The sequence below is a fragment of the Filicampus tigris genome, chromosome 5 (assembly GCF_054856515.1).
Source record: "Filicampus tigris isolate MCC_2025a chromosome 5, RoL_Ftig_1.0, whole genome shotgun sequence".
Lineage (NCBI taxonomy): Eukaryota > Metazoa > Chordata > Actinopteri > Syngnathiformes > Syngnathidae > Filicampus > Filicampus tigris.
Genome location: NC_141221.1, coordinates 23,886,763 through 23,904,265, shown reverse-complemented (window position 1 = coordinate 23,904,265; position 17,503 = coordinate 23,886,763). Strand labels below are relative to the sequence as shown.

The 17,503-nt window shown below is 42.7% G+C and overlaps 2 protein-coding genes across 12 annotated transcripts in view; both read right to left on the bottom strand.

Moving 5' to 3' along the window:
- The window catches only part of mtmr3 (myotubularin related protein 3), a 46,944-nt gene extending 46,354 nt beyond the window's left edge, over window positions 1–590 (bottom strand). For all 7 annotated transcript variants that reach the window (XM_086031051.1, XM_086031050.1, XM_086031052.1 and 4 more), the window contains exon 1: window positions 420–590. The gene's annotated coding sequence lies outside the window, so the exon portion shown is untranslated. The remainder of the gene's footprint in view (window positions 1–419) is intronic.
- A 1,125-nt stretch (window positions 591–1,715) lies between these two features.
- Window positions 1,716–17,503, bottom strand: part of cux2b (cut-like homeobox 2b) — a 126,427-nt gene continuing 110,639 nt past the window's right edge. For all 5 annotated transcript variants that reach the window (XM_086029890.1, XM_086029886.1, XM_086029889.1 and 2 more), the window contains exons 11-22: window positions 16,597–16,788; window positions 16,454–16,512; window positions 16,315–16,363; window positions 16,078–16,177; window positions 14,806–15,432; window positions 12,061–12,162; window positions 11,114–11,943; window positions 9,919–10,078; window positions 8,236–8,541; window positions 7,962–8,150; window positions 7,600–7,876; window positions 1,716–7,381 (exon numbers count right to left, since the gene is read on the bottom strand). In XM_086029890.1, the coding sequence (XP_085886016.1) occupies window positions 6,583–7,381; window positions 7,600–7,876; window positions 7,962–8,150; window positions 8,236–8,541; window positions 9,919–10,078; window positions 11,114–11,943; window positions 12,061–12,162; window positions 14,806–15,432; window positions 16,078–16,177; window positions 16,315–16,363; window positions 16,454–16,512; window positions 16,597–16,788 (3,690 nt within the window). In that variant the 3' untranslated portion in view covers window positions 1,716–6,582. The remainder of the gene's footprint in view (window positions 7,382–7,599; window positions 7,877–7,961; window positions 8,151–8,235; window positions 8,542–9,918; window positions 10,079–11,113; window positions 11,944–12,060; window positions 12,163–14,805; window positions 15,433–16,077; window positions 16,178–16,314; window positions 16,364–16,453; window positions 16,513–16,596; window positions 16,789–17,503) is intronic.

Here is a 17,503-nt window from a genome sequence, read left to right as displayed (position 1 = left end):
TTCAGCCCAAACGAATTACGTAAATTGGCCATTAACATTACCATTACTGCATATCTTCACATTCGTTGGCTGACGTTCACGTTCACTTTTTGGGGAAAGTGACCGTCGGCAGGCAACCGAGAATAAGTCCGTAAAATTGCTCATGCTAACGAGCTAATGCTAACTCCCATCTGTCTACCCGGATTTTAACAAGACAACCGTATAGACAATTTAACAAACAACACTATGTCATACTGGCCATCGTTTGTCTCGCATGCGCGCAACTGGGGTCAGCCAGTGGGCTGCTCAGTCCTACAGAGCCACTCGAGCTAACGCAGCTCTGTGCAACTGTTTTTGTTGTTGTGAGATGGAGGGCGGACCCCAAAGCCGAGGCCTCAGTCAAAACATACCGCCGAACGACTACAAGCCGGCACACTCACCAGTCAAACGAGCGAGGAGACGCTTCAATGCCACAGAATCATCCGAAACCCGTGCAGTCCATGAGCAGAAAACGAACCCGCGGGGAATAAACGTGAGTCATGTCCAAGCCGAGGCTAGCTTAACTGTGCCCCTTTCCAGCACCGAGCCACCGTCGCCATTATCGCAAATTCTCCAAGCCCAACTTGACGTGTTTATGACGTCACCACGCCAAAGCAATGCCAATGGGCGGGGTTGGGGCGGCTCTCGCACCATGCGGTGCAATTATGTAAACACGGGCAATTTTCCGCCCAAGTTTACAAAGATAATGATTGACGATGTCAGACAGAGCTGTCTATTATGTTTTCTATTGCGCTGCAGCTTGCAGTGTTGTCGATACTGCAAATGACAGCTGCTTCTGAATGATGGTTGGTTAATATTTTATATTTTGAGTTTCGTAACTAATGGAAGTTTGGATAAGGTCAAAAGAATAGCGCAAGGCTCAAGAAGCATCGGCTTTGGGCCCAAAGACCACTGGGGGGGGCACGAAGACCAGCTAACAATCAAGAGAACAGTATTGAGGAAGAACGCCATAATATAGCAAAAGATTGAATTAAAGTAGTTTATATACCAAAAGATTGAATTAAAGCAGTTTATTAAGATTAATACTTAACAACAAAACATATTTTGTATGTTTTCCCACAGATTTAATTAGTAATTATTCAACTTTACATTTGTTTTTGAAGTTAAGATTTGTTGCATTGCTTGAGTTGCTCCCATTTATTTGTCATTTTAATGCTTATTTTAAAACTGTGTCTAAGTGATTTTGTTTATTCTTGCACTTTATTGTTCTTGCTGTTGCAGTTTTTTTAGACCTAGATATTAAAGAATCCCACTTATTGCTTTATTACTTGGAATGGGTGTAGTCTAGTATTATATTGTAATATTTCATGTTACTTATTACAACTACTTAAGTGGGAATTCAACAATGAATGACTAATAATCACTATTATTGGCAGAAACTGAGTGCCCCAAAATCTAATTTTACTTGGAACCAAATGGAAGCTGTTCATCACCACTGGTTGGTGTCAAATACTATACAGTATGAAATATGATGTGTGATGGTGCACCAATGAGCATAAAGAGATTGTAATGGTCAAAAGCCACTTAAACAGGGCCATTGAGTTTACAATTCATGTATTGTAGTAATAATGAAATTATAAAGCTTTCATTCTGGAAATAGACTGTGTGCCGATTTCAAATTACAGAAGATGGCATCCAATTGTTTTGTTAACATAAATAAAAACACGACACAGCAATGTCTTAAAACAATTATGTATTGAATGATGGCTTACAACTTCATTTGCAAGAAGGTATGTCATCCACTCTTTAGCATTGAATAGCATGGTGTGAGTTCTTGACTCGTGGTTGACTTTCAAGGGATATTTCAACAAATCTTCAATGTCTTGTCATTAACACCTCCATATCCACAGCTGGGTGGAATTTTTACATTTCCAGGACCAATTATCTATTATTTTTAGTGACTATTGTCAGTTCTAATTAAAAAAAAACATCACAAGTAGGTATTGTTTTACAAAAAGCTTTGCTTTTGCAATTAACACTGATAGAAGCCCAAACGCTCTTTAATCACATCTTATTAGAAGGCATTACTCCTCTTAGGATAATGCATGGGGTATGTATATGATATGTCACACAAAAAAGATTTCAATATTTATAATGACAGAAATGTTAACAGGGTAGCTAATGGCTTGCCGTTAGCGTGGATTCATGATGAAATTGTGAGCTAAATGTATCAGCTGCACCATGCATGGACTTCACTATAGTAAAAAGATCGATAAAATGTCGCTGTGCAAGAACAACACGGAAACACAGTCTACCCCTTGTCATGTGATCTAAATGAAATATTTGCATGCAAAACAATGAGATTTTCATGAGAATAACAGCCTTGTTAAATACATGTTTTCTGCCACTTGCCCATGTTTCACCACATACATCCTTCAAAGAGTAGCTAATTATACATTATTGTATGCACAAAATGATGGTATGACGACCAGAAAAAACATTTCAGTGGCTCAAAGGAATTACAACATAGAGCAAAGTCTACTGTTTTCAAAAACGCAAGCCATTCGCTTCACACTGGTTGTTTCAATCTATGATCTTTGACACATTGGTGTACAGAATTGAACAACTGCTTCCTGAGAAAGTTGCCATTCCCATACTCTTACAACTTCAACAGGTCAGCTTTGATCAGTTATTCCCCTAAAACACATAGTGTATTTGTTTCTCATAATCACTGCCCCAGAGGAGAAAAGCTGTTTGAGGAAAGACTACCCTGAGAAAACGTCTTCAACGTGGGTGAGCTTGTTCAACCAGCACTGGCGTGGATGAGTTAGACTTATTAAATCGCTACACTCCATTTAATTGGAATCGGCACACTTTGTTCCAAGAGTTTCAGATGTTATTCCGATTAATTGTGTAATATAGTTCTCTACATAATACAATCCAAGTCTTCTGATCTATGAAGACATGTGCAAGTGTTTACTACCAACTTCAACAATACAGTCGAGGCAAAGACTTGTGGACACTAAGGATAATGTTGATATTTGACATTTTTCTTGAGTCCTCACAATTATTAAAATCTAAGTGCTGTAAGTAGTTCATAAACGAGGTAATGAATATCTAATGGTTCAGAGTATAAAATAGAAGCAAAATACATAGAACATTTTGCAAGCATGACAAAAAAAGTGGTCAAATATAACATACGGGGGATAACTGTAACCGTGTGCGTCCCAGAATAAAATGTACTAATAGTTCCCCCCCCCCCCACGATTAATGAGGTCATACCGAAATGATCATGCTCTCCGTAGTGTCATCATAACATGCGTTAATCACAATGTCAATGCTTTAGAGGTTGAGGTGTTTCATCAAGTATACATTATTATTCTAGCTACAGTACAAGATCCATTTTGAGAAAGTGCACTCAGTTGTTGGCTGTGAGGACGATCAACTACAAGTAAATAATCTCCTTTCATTAAAAAAAAAAAAAAAAAAAAAAAAAACAACTTGATACTCGTTTGCATGTCAACTGCACAAATGTCAAATGAGTTGTTCCGCTCCATTTATTCATACAAGCAGGGGTCATGTTGAGATCATGTACGGCAAATGTCAGAAAGGTTCCAGGACCGGTGTCACAAAAGATATTCCATATCCAAACTGCAAGTTTTCTCCTCTGAAGTAAGACCCCGGAGTCGAACACTTCCCTGCCATGTCTTATCGCACTTTCACGAAATTCTTCAATCTTAATGTCATCCGCATCGTCATCCCTTGCTAAAGTGACTAATGATCTTCTCCTAGCTATTGACTCCGACACCTCATCAATACGACTCTTGCTCGATCTTAGTGCTGCTTTTGACACCGTCGATCATAACATACTATTAGAACGCCTTGAAGTATGTGTTGGTATCTCAGGCTCAGCACTTTCTTGGTTTAATTCTTACCTCTCGGAGAGGATGCACTGTGTAACTCATAGCAACGCGACTTCGGAGTTTTGTAATGTTACATGTGGAGTCCCGCAGGATTCGGTACTTGGACCTCAGTTGTTTAGCATCTCCATGCTTGTGCTTGGTGATATTATACGTAAATATAACTTTAGTTTTCACTGTTAGGACGATGATACCCAATTATATATGCAGCTGGAAATAACAAACCCACGTAATTGCTGTAATCTAGAGGCGTGCCTTGCCTGGATTAAACAATGGATGTCTTTCAATTTTTTGCTTCTCAACTCAAGAGAATTGTCGATCATTGGCTCTCCTCGTCATCGGCACCTATTTAAGGACACCACTATTTGAGTCTTGATAAATGTACTATTACTCCAAGTGATTCAACAAAAAATCTCTGTGTCGTATTTGACTCAATTCTGTCTTTTCAAATGCACATTAAGAATATTACTAGAACAGTGTTCTTTCACCTCCGCAATATTGCTAAAATTTGTCCAGTTCTATCGACTAGTGATGCAGAAATCATAATCCATGCGTTTGTTACGTCTCGCCTCGATTATTGTCCCATTTTGCTATCTGGTCTTCCCTTGTCTAGTAATAAAGGTCTGCAGCTAGTCCAAAATGCAGCAGCTAGACTCCTGACAAGTACGAGAAAGTTCGATCATATTACTCCGATACTAGCCAATTTGCATTGGCTCCTGGTCCACTTGAGATGCAATTTCATGGTTTTGCTATTACCTATAAATTATTGTACGGCTAAGCACCTTCCTATCTTGTTAACCTAGTATGCTCTGTCCCGAAAACTTTGTTGACAAAATGCTGGTCTTTTAGTGATCCAGAGAGCCAAAAAGAAGGCCACAGGCTCTAGAGCAGGGGTGGGCAATTCCGGCATCATGCATGTTTTATGTCACCCTGGTGCAACCCGCCCCGAATTGACCGAATTGGAAGTCGCTGTTCGGACTCGGCAACAACTGACCAGCACAAGATCGGAGGTTGACCACATCGTCAGAGGCGCTGCTATGGCGATTTCTGCATTGACCAACTGGGCAGGGTCCCACTTGACCGAAGACGTCTTCCTGCAGCGCTTTATTTGATTGGACTTTCACACTAGATCAACTAACATTGTATATAGCATCATAACATGCATTAAATGTTGCCAACTTGGCATCCATTGTAGCCTGATCATCCTGGAAGGGGGATTCCCCATCTGCGGTCCCCTCTCAAGGTTTCTAATTTTTCCCCCAGATGGGGTTTATCCTTGCCCTCCTGGGCATTAAGATCAGGAGATGGATGTCATTAATATTTATCAGCTGTGGGCATGTGAAGCCCTTTGAGACATTCTTGTGATTAAGGGCTAAGTAAATAAATTTGACTTGACTTATGGGTTCCCTGGATGACTGAACCTTGAGTTTGGGAAAAGGGGTGTGTGGATGCTCAGGGTGTTGGGAGCAGACGTGTTGTCATGAGGAAGCAACCACAAGCTGCCCAGCCACAACTCTAGCCTCTTCTCGTGCACTGAACTAGGCAAACGCTACAGGATGTCGTCATAGTTAATCTGTCCCGTAACGAAGGAGAAAACTCATAATCTGTATTTCGAGCGTGATTTCTTTTGCGACACCAGACCTGCAACCGATTCGTCCAAGAATTGAGCACACGGTCCTGGCATGGTGTGCATTTAGATAATCTGAGGTCAACCATGTCTCGTGTGTCTTGGTCACTAAATCTTAGATAAAAAGAGGGGATTGTGAAAGAAGAAATTGTGTAAACTGTGCTTGCGTGCAGTGTACGACACAAATGTCAAACTGGCTACCCCAAGCACGAGGGTCCTCAACCATAAATCTCAACAACTCTTTGAAGGGGCAACCAAAATTGTCAAAAGTACTCCACTCATATCTGTCACTTGCTTTGTTGTTTTTTGTGAGGTTTTCAACATTTTTCTCTCATTTTCACTCAAGTATAAGCACAGGAGACTAACTACAGAGGATAACAGGGTCAAGTGAGTACCATGCTACATCAGGTTTCCAGAAGGCTATTGCAGACAATTCTACAACATGTACAACCACATTTTATACGTGTCTTACAAATAGTTTAAAACATATCACCGAGGAATTAATTACAGGATGTTGAATAGTTAGAGTCTTAAGTGACTATTTCTCAGTCAGTGAAAGGATTACATGTTACTTGACTTACCAGTCCAGTCTTAAAGACAAAATCTGAAAAATTGCTATTCAAAAAGTAGCAAATTTGGTCAATGTCTCTTTTCAAATAGTTACTAGTGCTTTTAATGGCTTTAAGACAGGGGTCTTTTTAATCTCACCCAGTGGCAATCTACAGGTTTTCAGCGTACATCTTTATGACACCATAGCTGCAAGTCTCCATGTCAAGTCCAATAGGTAAAAGGACAGCTCGCTGTCATACATAGCTCAAAGTAGTACACATTAGAAAAAGAAGGAAACAAACACATATTTATAAACTTTTCACCCCCCCCCCACTTTTAAGTTCTTGAGGGGAATTTAGCATCATGTTTGCTTCCTCCGTGTTCCCATTTTCAACAAGTTTTCACTTTGGAAGAAGAGGCCTTTCAGGAGCCAGGCTCCATTCCAAGACTTCAGTAAGCTCTTATTTGCTCTACTGCGGCACACCGACAAGCTCAGGATGCCGAGACTTAAAACTCCCATTCCAGTGTTTCTTCTCGATTGGCTGCTCTCTCCAACCTGTGGATGATATTATTGAGGTTTGCCATTTTCTCATTGCGTCTCTGAGTGCTTCTGTTGAGCTTGGGGCTTTGGAAAGGAGGGGGCGCGTTGGGGTCCAGGCTGTGATTGGTGCTTGTTGAGGGCGGGTTGGGCAGTGAGGGGGATATCGGAGCCGAGGAAGAGGGCACAGGAGAGACTGACATCATGAGACCTGGCGAGGATGCGGCAGAGGGTGAGTTGAGGGAGACCTCCAAGCTGCTGCGGCAGGCTTCTGACGAGGCCTTGAAGCTGACTGGATCGATGGGCGACTTTCCAGAGTCTTCCCCCTCATGCCTGGACTGGTTCACTCTCTGGGGGGCATCTATTGAGGTGGCGCTAGTGTACGCGGCAGCCTGACTGCTCATCCCCTCTTCCTGCCCTACGCTCATGAAGGCCTCACGACAGCCAACGGCGGGGTCCTCGTGTTCACTTTTACATTGCGGGAATTGCACTGCCGTGGAAAAACACTGAGCTCTCGTTTGTCTCATGGAGCCCTCTTCCCCCGCCTTCCCCAAGTTCTCTCCGTCCCCTGCCTCCCGTTTGACATAAGGAAGCGCGGCGTTGCTGAGAGGAAGGCTGGAGTGGTTGTGTCCTGAGGGCTGCTGCAGCCTCCTTTCCTCTCCGTCAGAGTGGGGGCTCCTTCTTAGTGAAGGCGAGTAGCTGTGGTGCTCAGCATCGGTGTCGTTGTCCGGCAGACCCTCCATCAGCACTTCGCGCCTCATCCTGGACCTGCGCAAAAACACGAGGGTTTGACTTCAAAAAAAAAAAATGCTTACTGACATTTTACGTATATATTTTGCTGTTAAGATGAAAAAAAAACAACATTTCTGGCTCATACTCCAAATTCAAATTTTTGGTCTGCTTTCCTATATACAGCCGTGTGTAGTTATGATGACAAGTACATGAACACAGCAGAGGTCATCAGTAAGAGTTACATCAAGACTGGCCTGTAGTTGTGAAACCAGTTGATAACAGTGTTGGTTTTGAGGTGAAGCTGGGCAGCTAGCATCTCAATGGTATTCTGAGAGGGGTATGGCTCCAAGAGGTAGACCTTCCTCAGGGCTTCTTTCTCCTCAGCTCCCAGCACCACTCGAGGCTTCTTCACCTGACCGTAGGAACACAGGTCCAACGAAGCTAAGGCTGGACTCACACACTCGGAGCGAGTACTGGGCGAGTCACTGTCTGAGCCTGTGCTCAGTAGCCCATAACGCCTCTTCAGGTAAGCTGCCATGTAAACAGAGAGAGAGCAGTATTACATTTTTTTTTTTCTTTTAAAGCCATTTTGTTATTGACATGCCGGAACGTTTACCTTTCTTTTCCATCTTCTTCATAGCCCTCAACTTTTCCACATTGTGAGGATCATTGAGCCACAGCTGCATGCGCACAAATGGCTCCCTGCCTTTGAGGCTGAGTTTGTGCCAGGGTTTGGGCCGGGACAACAGGTCTGACACGGAGCCTTGAGTCAGACCCAGAATCGTCTCCCCGAAGAGACGCTGGCCTGGAGGGGAAACATGCATACTGGATGACTGCAGTACTTACTACTTTGTATGAGACGGCTACTAGCATTTAAATAATAGACTCACCTAGGTTATTGTCTGTTAACACCTCTTTGACTTTTTTGGTGATGGCGTAGGTGTCCAGCTCAGACGACATGGCTACCAGCTCCTGGATGCCAAGAGGGTTAGCAGGGTGATGCAGGGCTATGAGGCCGGAGGCGGACTTCACCCCCTCGGGCTGGGGAGGTAGACCCAGGACCAGACTCTCAGGCTGCTGGTTCTCCTTGCTGCTCTCCAGGGAGAGGCTCACTGGTTCAACCAGCGGACTCGGCTGACCATCCGCTGGACTCGGGGGTGGGGACGGTGAAGACTGCGTGGTGATTGGGCTTTTATCTGAGGGTGATAGACAGCAGATGTAAAAATAACCTTTATTCAGAGATGCCAAATGTTCGGATTTGTCCGTATTTTGGAACAGCCACTTCTCATATGTTCTGCTGTTACGAATGAATTGAAAATATTCCAGAGAGGCGTGAGCGAGAAGGTATCACATGTTGCACGTTCTTCTCTCCAAAAAAAAATCACTAATCGTCGCTCCCATGGCGGCAAATAAGAGGCAGTTCTGACAAGAATGGTTTTCATGAAGAGAGGACGAGTAGTAATTAACAGGAGAGGATCGCTAAACCACTCAAATATCGTTCAACGTAATCTCAAAACTATCGTTAAATGCAGTCTCAAAACAAAAGAAGAAGTGTTTGGAGCTGTAGTACACTTTTCACCAAAGTATTGCTATAAGCAGTATAACCAGTTATGAACAGCAAATACCTGTAAATGTGTCTACAGATAAAATATAACACAAAGCCAAACACAAAAGACCAAAAACCAAAATTAAATGTTATTGCATTATGTCAGCCAAGAGGAGGTGCCTCCAATGTTAAAAGTCTATTAACATATAGTACTGTATATGAAATGTTTATCATATCAGCAATGTTGATCATTCATTCCCAGGGATGTATTTTGATGTCTTTTAAGAATGCAGGCATTCAATCCCAAGTATGTATTTGTATGTCTTATGTTTTTTCACATGGGAGAGTAAAGCAGAGCCCGAAAATGGCTGGCAATGAATGAGTTGAGAATTGCTTGTTTGTACATTCGAGTGCTGAGTTTTGAATTTGACTTTTGAAAACCACGCAATAAATGTTCTCAAAATGACATATCTTATTACATTCACTTAAAAAAAATCAATTTGGCTTGGCTAAAGACCATACAATAAAAAAAATCCTAATGAACATGAAGCATTATTTTAATGTAAACTCTCTGCACGTGCCCTGCGATTGGCTGGTTCGGAGTGTATCCCGCCTCTCGCCCAAAGTCAGCTAGAATAGGCTGCCAGCCAAGGGAGGATAAGCCGTACAGAGAATGGATGGATGGATATACTTGAAAGCAACAAAACAAAACGTTTATTTGATCAAATTAACTAAATGGAATGCACTTAAAAGAGAATCTTGCATCTTGAATATTGATAAAAACATAAAGAAACTTGAAAGAAAATATGATATCAAGAAAATAATTAGAAGTGTTGTTTGGAGTCTTTCTGGTGGCGTGTGCTTGTTTCGGCTAAGACGCAAATGTTACTAACAAATTCAAAATGTTCCTCACAAAATATCCAGAATGTTCCTGAAAGGTGATGATAGGCACATCTGTGCTTACTCTAAAAATGATATCATGGAGAAGAGTTGTTGCAGTGAAAGCAATGTTTCAGTGCAGACTCACCTTGACCCTGGTGCGGGGCCTGGTTGAGGGTTTGGCCTAGTTGGTCAAGTAACCAGAGCTGCATGCGGATGAAGGGTTCCCTGCCTTTCTGAGTCAGCTTGCTCCAGGGTTTGGGACGTGACAGCATGTCGCTCACGCTGCCCTGAGAAAGCCCAAGCACCTGTGCAAAATACAATGATTTCATATGTGACTCAACAAAGTGCACCAAACAGATATACTGTGCAAATAAATAGTGCAACACTGAACTAAATGGTCGGTTAAAATCGATGTCGTTCCAAAAACAGCCACTAGAGGAAAGTACAACGCCATGAATCTGGAAAAGGTCCCTCCTAATTAGGCCAGGAAATTTGGCAGCAACTAGTAGGAAGGTAGGAAGCTTCTTTTTTTTTTTTTTTAAACATTATCAAAGATTAAAAATGAGAGCAGGTCTTCAGAATGATAGGCTGAATTCAAGAAGAACAGTTGAGACAACACAAAACAGTATTGCCTTTTAATTATCATCCAATTTAATTTGCCGCAATGTTAATTAACTGAATAACATTTGATTGGTGTGGGGGGCCAGATGAGTGAACAAAGTGTGCCTCTTTATTTAAATTAAAGAATTTGGAAATAGTAAAAGCATGGGGAAAACTAAAATCCTCTGACCCACAAAGTGCAAGTCTTGCATTAGCCGAGCATTAGATAAATTCAGGAAAGTAAATCCCAACACTGTTTTAAACGGAATTGTTTAGGCGCAGACTTAGCCTTCATTTTGAGTATAGTAGCAGGGCCGTATTTCAGTGACTCATGACGCTGAGTTCTGGCACATGATTTACTATCCGTGACTGGTGAAAAGACGTTTCCCATTGACAGGGGCCCAAGAAAATTGTCTTTTCAATCTGAAGAATTGACTTGGAGAGCCTCTAAGTGACTTTTTGGGGGTTTTTTTTGCATGAGAACATCTCGCAAGGCACTGCTTTGTATCTGTATGACGATAAAAAATAATGCCATACTACTCTGCAAACGATTGAAATGCTCAGAACAATTGCAGGTGCTTAACTGTCTGTTACAAGAAAGCTTAATCGAGTAAGTTAAACCTCTGCAAGTGAGTAAACTAGAGAGCAAGTGAATAATCGAGCAGATGAAACGGGTAGGAAGAGAATGGAGTCCATCGTTTCTGGATTTCTTCAAATGGAAGGGATTCGTGTGAACTGACCTTTTCACCGAAGATCCTCTGGCAGATGCCGTTCTTTGCCAGCTTCTCCTTCACTTGCCTGGTCAACTCAATGGTATCCACCTCTCTGTACATGTACAACTCATACTGCTCCGGGGTCAGCGGTGGCACGGTGGGCTTCAAAGCTCGGGGAATGTACGCCGGGTAGTAAGAGAGGCGGCCGGGACTAGGGCCGGGGGACTCGCCACTGACCGAGGTGTCCGACTCCACCTTCACCTCCGTGGGCCGGCCCAGCCCGAGCTCTTCTTCGGCAGCGGAGGCCTCTTCGCTGAGACACTCGCCGTTCTCCAGGCGGGGCCAGGGCCGGGTCAATACAGCGGGACCGGAGGAGGACGACGACACGGAGGGGGAAATGGAATTGAAGGGCCGGGAGCTTCCGACACCGAGCCCCATCGAGCCCCGCTCCTGAGACCAGTGCTGGTCGAAGTAAGTGCCGACCTCTCCGATCTCTGATTTTACTTTGCGGATGATATTCTGAACGAAGGCGGCCGGGGAGATAACGCTGAGGGGTGTCTGGGGACTGCTGATGGAATTGGCCATGCAAACAGTGACGCAGCCGCCCTCCTCTTGTTTGATGGAGATGGGCAAAGGTAGAGCTCTGAATCGCTCATGGGGCACCAGATGCTCCACTTGGGCTCCTGTGCCAACTGCTGAGGCCCTTCCACAGCCGTCCATATCCATCAAGACCTGTTGCTGGGACTCCATCTCCCTCCTCGCCTGTTGTAGGATGTTCTTAATGGTTTCATCAGAGCTGTTGCCGGCCCCATTACTGCTTCTGCCCAAGGAGGTGATCAAAGGTGTCTTGCAGTCCCCTAAAGAGGAGAGGAACCCATTCAGACAATGATACATACCTCGTCACTGCACCTCCATCCAAACACATGAACTAATCGGCATAAAGCGTGACGTGTGTTTATTAGCTCCGGACTCACCTCCCCTCTGGGACTGGATCTCCTTCTTGGCCTGCTCCAGGATATTCCTGATGGCGTCGTCTGACCCAGTTTCCGGAGTTCGGATGCGTGGAGTGATGCTCCCTGCCACAGAGGGTAGAAAGAGAGGGAGCAGAAAGGGGGCTGAGTGGGATGCTTGATCAGAGAGCAGTTTCAAGGCTTTACTTTTGACTGGTAGATCAATGACTGCCTTTGCGTGTGTGTTGTCTGAGGTTGCTGTATACGGGAAGCTCAACTTTCAAAAGCTATGAATCTAGGGAGAAAACAAAGTTGAACACAGCAAGACTACAAACATGGCACAGGAAGGCGAGAAGAAGTCAAGGATGAGGTCCAAGTTCATTTTTAACAGACACGCACGCGTGAGCCACCAATTGATGACAGGAGCACATTTAGAATGTAAAGACACTGGCGAGTGGCATTAGTGGCTGAAATCCATTGTAGAATGTTACCCTTTATAGATTTGAAACGGACGCCTCAATATGCGGCACTTGATCCCGAGGATTTCTCCCAGACAAAGAGCAAAGAAACGTAATAATTACAAGTTTCATTTATTGATTTACTTTTTTTATGGGAGCTAACCCGTTTTTTGTGGAAAACAGTTTTTGGTGGAATTTTGGTGGGGTTAAAAATAATGAGCGCGTTGTTGATGTGATGTAACTCTCGCCCTCCTTAACTCGACTCAAAGAGGAGGGACCGCTCCTTTGTTTAACACGAGGACTACCTGAATTCTAAAACTACTTCGATCTACTAAAGCCGCCATTTTTCTTTGATGAGTCTAAAACATTTAATGTGCATGTTCAAAACCTGAATGTGGCTCAATGCTAGCAAACCATGACCGATCACCAGCAAAATACAGTAACGCGATTGCTTTGATATTTTCAGAGATTGAAGTGGGCATAAGATGTGCATGTGAATTTAAGTGGCAATCGGTCACAGTTTTGTAACATTAATAAACGCCGAGCCCCTTGACATGATGGATTTTATTTAGACCGTCCCATTTTGACGGCTTGTGCTCTGGCAAAGACGTCATCACTTAAAATGATTATTACTCGCTGTTTGAGTAGCTGTTAAAGGTATTTTATTTATTAAAACTCTATTCTGAGTATCTTTGAATGTAAATTACGTACTGCCGTTGTCCCTTCCGTCACAGCCAATATTTTACTCTCAGCTAATAATACCTTGAACCGTGTTGCCGTCCTGCTCGAATCCTCCTTACTGGCTGCTCTTGCTCGGACTTGCTGTCTATCATCCTTAAACTCAGCCGTGTCAACATTTGGAAACAGATGGAATGCTTCCTCTACTGTATAACATTTTTTTTTATTGACTATGGCGACTTTGTCTCAAAACTTTTTCTCATCGCTGAAAAGTGGTTGCTACGGAAACTCGGCGCAGTAATAAGGACTCATAAATATGTTTAGATTTTTTAATACAATAAAATGGCAGCATGAGAAGAATATTTGTACACACACAGGGAAAGTTAAAAACGCCAGGAACATCGTTAATCTATGCTAGCAGAGTAACAATAATAACAACACATCAAAAGCTTGAGAGCTGTCAAAATTAAGGCTGGGAGTTCTAGTTGAACAAATGGCGCTCTTGTCTGGTTGACGGCTGCATTATTACATCAGCAGGGGAAAAAGTGATAACAGCAGTGATAACTCGACGTACTGTCCTCTCACCTCTTCTTCACGAATACGCGCAACCACACACATAAAAATAATCCCGGAAAATACCCCAAAACTCTGACAACTGATAGAAATTCTCGGAAGTAAAACGGCTTCAACGGCGCTCGGCATGACCGGAAGGTGCGTTGCCCTGTGAGATTTCACCGGAAGAACGTCACGACGCTCCGTGCATATAGTGCATAGTGATCCTTTAAATGAAACTAGGACTAAGTGTTTTGTTCCAAATATTACAAAAGATGCAGCACAAGATGTGAGCAAACGTTGCCCTTATCACATGTACAAAATGTTAAATTGTACAGAAGACATGATCAAAATTAAGTACCCAACAATCGACATTTTTCTGTGAACGCAATTACTATGCACTCTCATACATATTGTTGTTAAATGCATTCTAGTAATTAATTAAAGTAGACATTTTAAATATTGTTTAGACTGAACATACAGTATACTTGATGCAAATGTTAATGATTTAAGCCCCTATCCCACTGAGGGGCAAACATTTCCTACTCTTGACGAAGATAAAAAAAAAAATGCATGTTCACGTCAGGGTTCATTCAAGGTCACAAATGTTTGCCAAACGGTCATCAGACATTCGTCGCCTGTACTTTTCTTGTCGCACATGTTCAAATTTTCCTTGCGACAAGAAAAATCACAAAAACTGTTGCCGAACGTTTTGCGAACATTTGCGACCTTGAAAATACCCTGATGAACTCTGACGTGAATGCAACATTCGCTGCCTTTGAAAACACAGTTGGGTAGGGCCTTTAGGATGGTTACGTTAATTATGTAGCGCTCCATATGTTTGAATAGCCTTGACTGTCACAAGGGTCGGTCACAACTGCTTTGTTCTGCAGTAGACTCTCGATATTCACAGGAGATAGGAACCAGGCCGGCCCGCGAATCGTGAAAATCCGCGTGTAATTGACACCCACTGAAATGCATCGGGAAAGAAAATATACCCCAAAACACCCCCGCTGATAATGGATGGTTATCCCCACCTGAACGATGTGTTTCTGTTTACTGTGTCCTGTCTTCCACTCACCTCTTTGACGGACCTGGATGGTCCTAAGTGCCAGGATGTTCTGCTCATCAGAGAGGAATTGCTTCATTTTAATGAAGGGCTCTTTGCCTTTCACAGTCAACTTCCTCCAAGGTTTGGGCCTGGCCAGGATCTCGCTGACTGAGCCTTGGGAGAGGCCGAGCACGTAGTGGCCAAACACTCGCTGGCCGATGTTATGTTTCAGCAGCTGCTCCTTCACCTGGAAGGCGATTTCGGCTGTGTCGACCTGGTCGTCGTCCCCTGCAGTGGAGCCGCCGCTTTCGGACTGGTCACTGGGCAAGCCTGTGTCACTGCTGCCGGAGCCCTGAGTGGCTGACATGAGGGCGACCTTGGCTGCGTAGAGTGCAGTGGGAAAAGCCATATGGCCCTCCTTTTTAAAATGTGGGGAGAGAAGATGCTTGTGCAGGAGGTGGTCCCCTGATAGTCGGTCACCAGCACACGGTGACACGGAGAAAGGACGAGGGAGATCGTGGCTGGAGGACGAGCCACCATCTAGTGTGGGGGGACCGGGACTGGGGGAGGCGTGACCACCATCCACGTGGGAAGATGATGAGTTGGAGCCGGGTGGCCTGCCTGTCTCGCGGCCTCCGTCCTCTGACTGGTCATCATCTACACATAGACATTGACAGTTTGTGCTTTTATCGTATATACAGGAGTATATCTAATCTAATCACAATAATTTAACAAAAAAAAACTGCTAAAACATATCTTATATGTTTTTGGGGGAGAAAAAAATTGATCGGCAAGCTATTTTATAACTCCTGGTATGTATATTTATTTTTGGGGTATTCATATTTATTTTAGAACAACTCACTAGGTTATTTGTTAACAAATTTGTTTGCAAAGTTTTTTACAGCATAGAGAATAATCATTACTGGGTTTGACTTATTGAATGGGTTGTTGCTTTTTCGTGAATTCTAAACTTGAGTGAATTCTGTACACTGTATAACATTGGACCTAAATTAGTTTTTAATTAATTACTTTGTAATTGTTGTCGTTATGATCTTTGGGAATTGACACTTACCATAAATGAAAAAAAAGTATTTTTTTTTTTTTTTTTTTTAAATAAATAAATAAATAAATATTTATCCAGTAGGTTAAATCTTGACTTGAAGTTTCTTGTCTTTCAAGATTTCTTTCAATTTGCAGGTGACAAATGTATAGTCTAACGAGGTTGGCCAGCGGTGGACTCTAGTTTGCACCTATCTATGAAAATCCCTATTATTTAAACCGAAAAAAATCTGGCATTTTTACCAGTGCTGTGCAATAGTCTGGCCTTTTCCATCAGGTATTTGTGAGACGGAAGAAAGGCCTCTTTGTCCAGCAGAAGTGCCTCTGTGGCCTTTGCAGAATCCTGTACACACAAACACATTGGGGAAAATTTAGACGAAATCTATGGCAGTAGTCGTTGACATTCTTTTTGAAGTAACATTAGGAAGAAAGCAAAAGCTCTTTGGTAAGGTTGAGTGTAACGTGTAAAGGAACACTTACCTGGGATGAGCTGCCATTTGCAGAGGCCAGCTTCATTACCTTTAAGATACTATGGGCAGAGACAGTCACAAAAATTTGATATTGTTTCTTGTCATTCCAATAAGCAATCATTTACATTTGCTCCACAACAAATTGTCACCTGAGTTCAGTTTTAATCTCCTCATAATCCATTTGGGATTTCAGTTTCGCTTCTAATCTCTGAAATGGAAACAAAAAAAGGAACATGTTTTTATTACATTCAATGTAAAAAAATAATCAGCGGGACAATCATTTAAGACTCACTTCAATAGCTTCTGTCTTGTAGGCCAACTGTCGTTCTAGCTCGATGATTTGATTAGCTGAGGTCTCTTGAACCTCCTGTAGCGTGAACTGAAGCCGCTGAATATTTTCAAGAAGACGGATGATTTCACGGTCTTTCGCAAGCAGAGTGGCCTCCAGTTTGGAGGGCAACGCTTCACCACTCTCGTTGTTCTCCTGCCAATTTCAAGGGGAATGGGAAAAAGACAAGGGGGATGGATAGGCAAGATTGAGACTAACAACCTCCATAGCAGAGCATTTACATGGCATTGGAAATCATGGCAATATTGGCTCAGTTCAAGTGGAACTGGACTAGGTCCATCTACGGTGCATCCGGAAAGCATTCACAGCGCTGAATTTTTTCCCCCACATTTTGTTTCAGAAATGCTCAACTGTCTACACCTGTGCCTGTAGTACAGATAAGAAATGCCCTCTTCCTCAGTTCTGATTTTTTTATTTTTATTTTTTTCATATTTATCACATATTTTCAGATTAAACGAATTTAAATGCTCAAAAAGACAATCCAAGTAAAAATACAATTTGGCTTCTGGTTGTTTTGTATTTTGTAAATGCAAAACTGTCCACATGTGAGAAAGTAACTGCCCAAATCTAATAACTGACTGTGTCAACCTTCAGCAATAAATAAAATCAAGCATTTCTGATCATTGATGATGAAGTAATTTTACCCTCTCCACAGATTTGTTTTAACTCTTAACTCATATTGGAGGGTTTTGTGCATTAACTGTCCATTTAAGGTTATACCACAGCATTTCCAGAGTTTTACTTAGGTACTCCAAAACCTTCAGTATTTTAGTCATTGGGAATTTGACTTGCTGGTATGTTTCGGGTTATCGTCCTTCTGCATAATCCAAAAGTGCTTCATCTTGAGGGA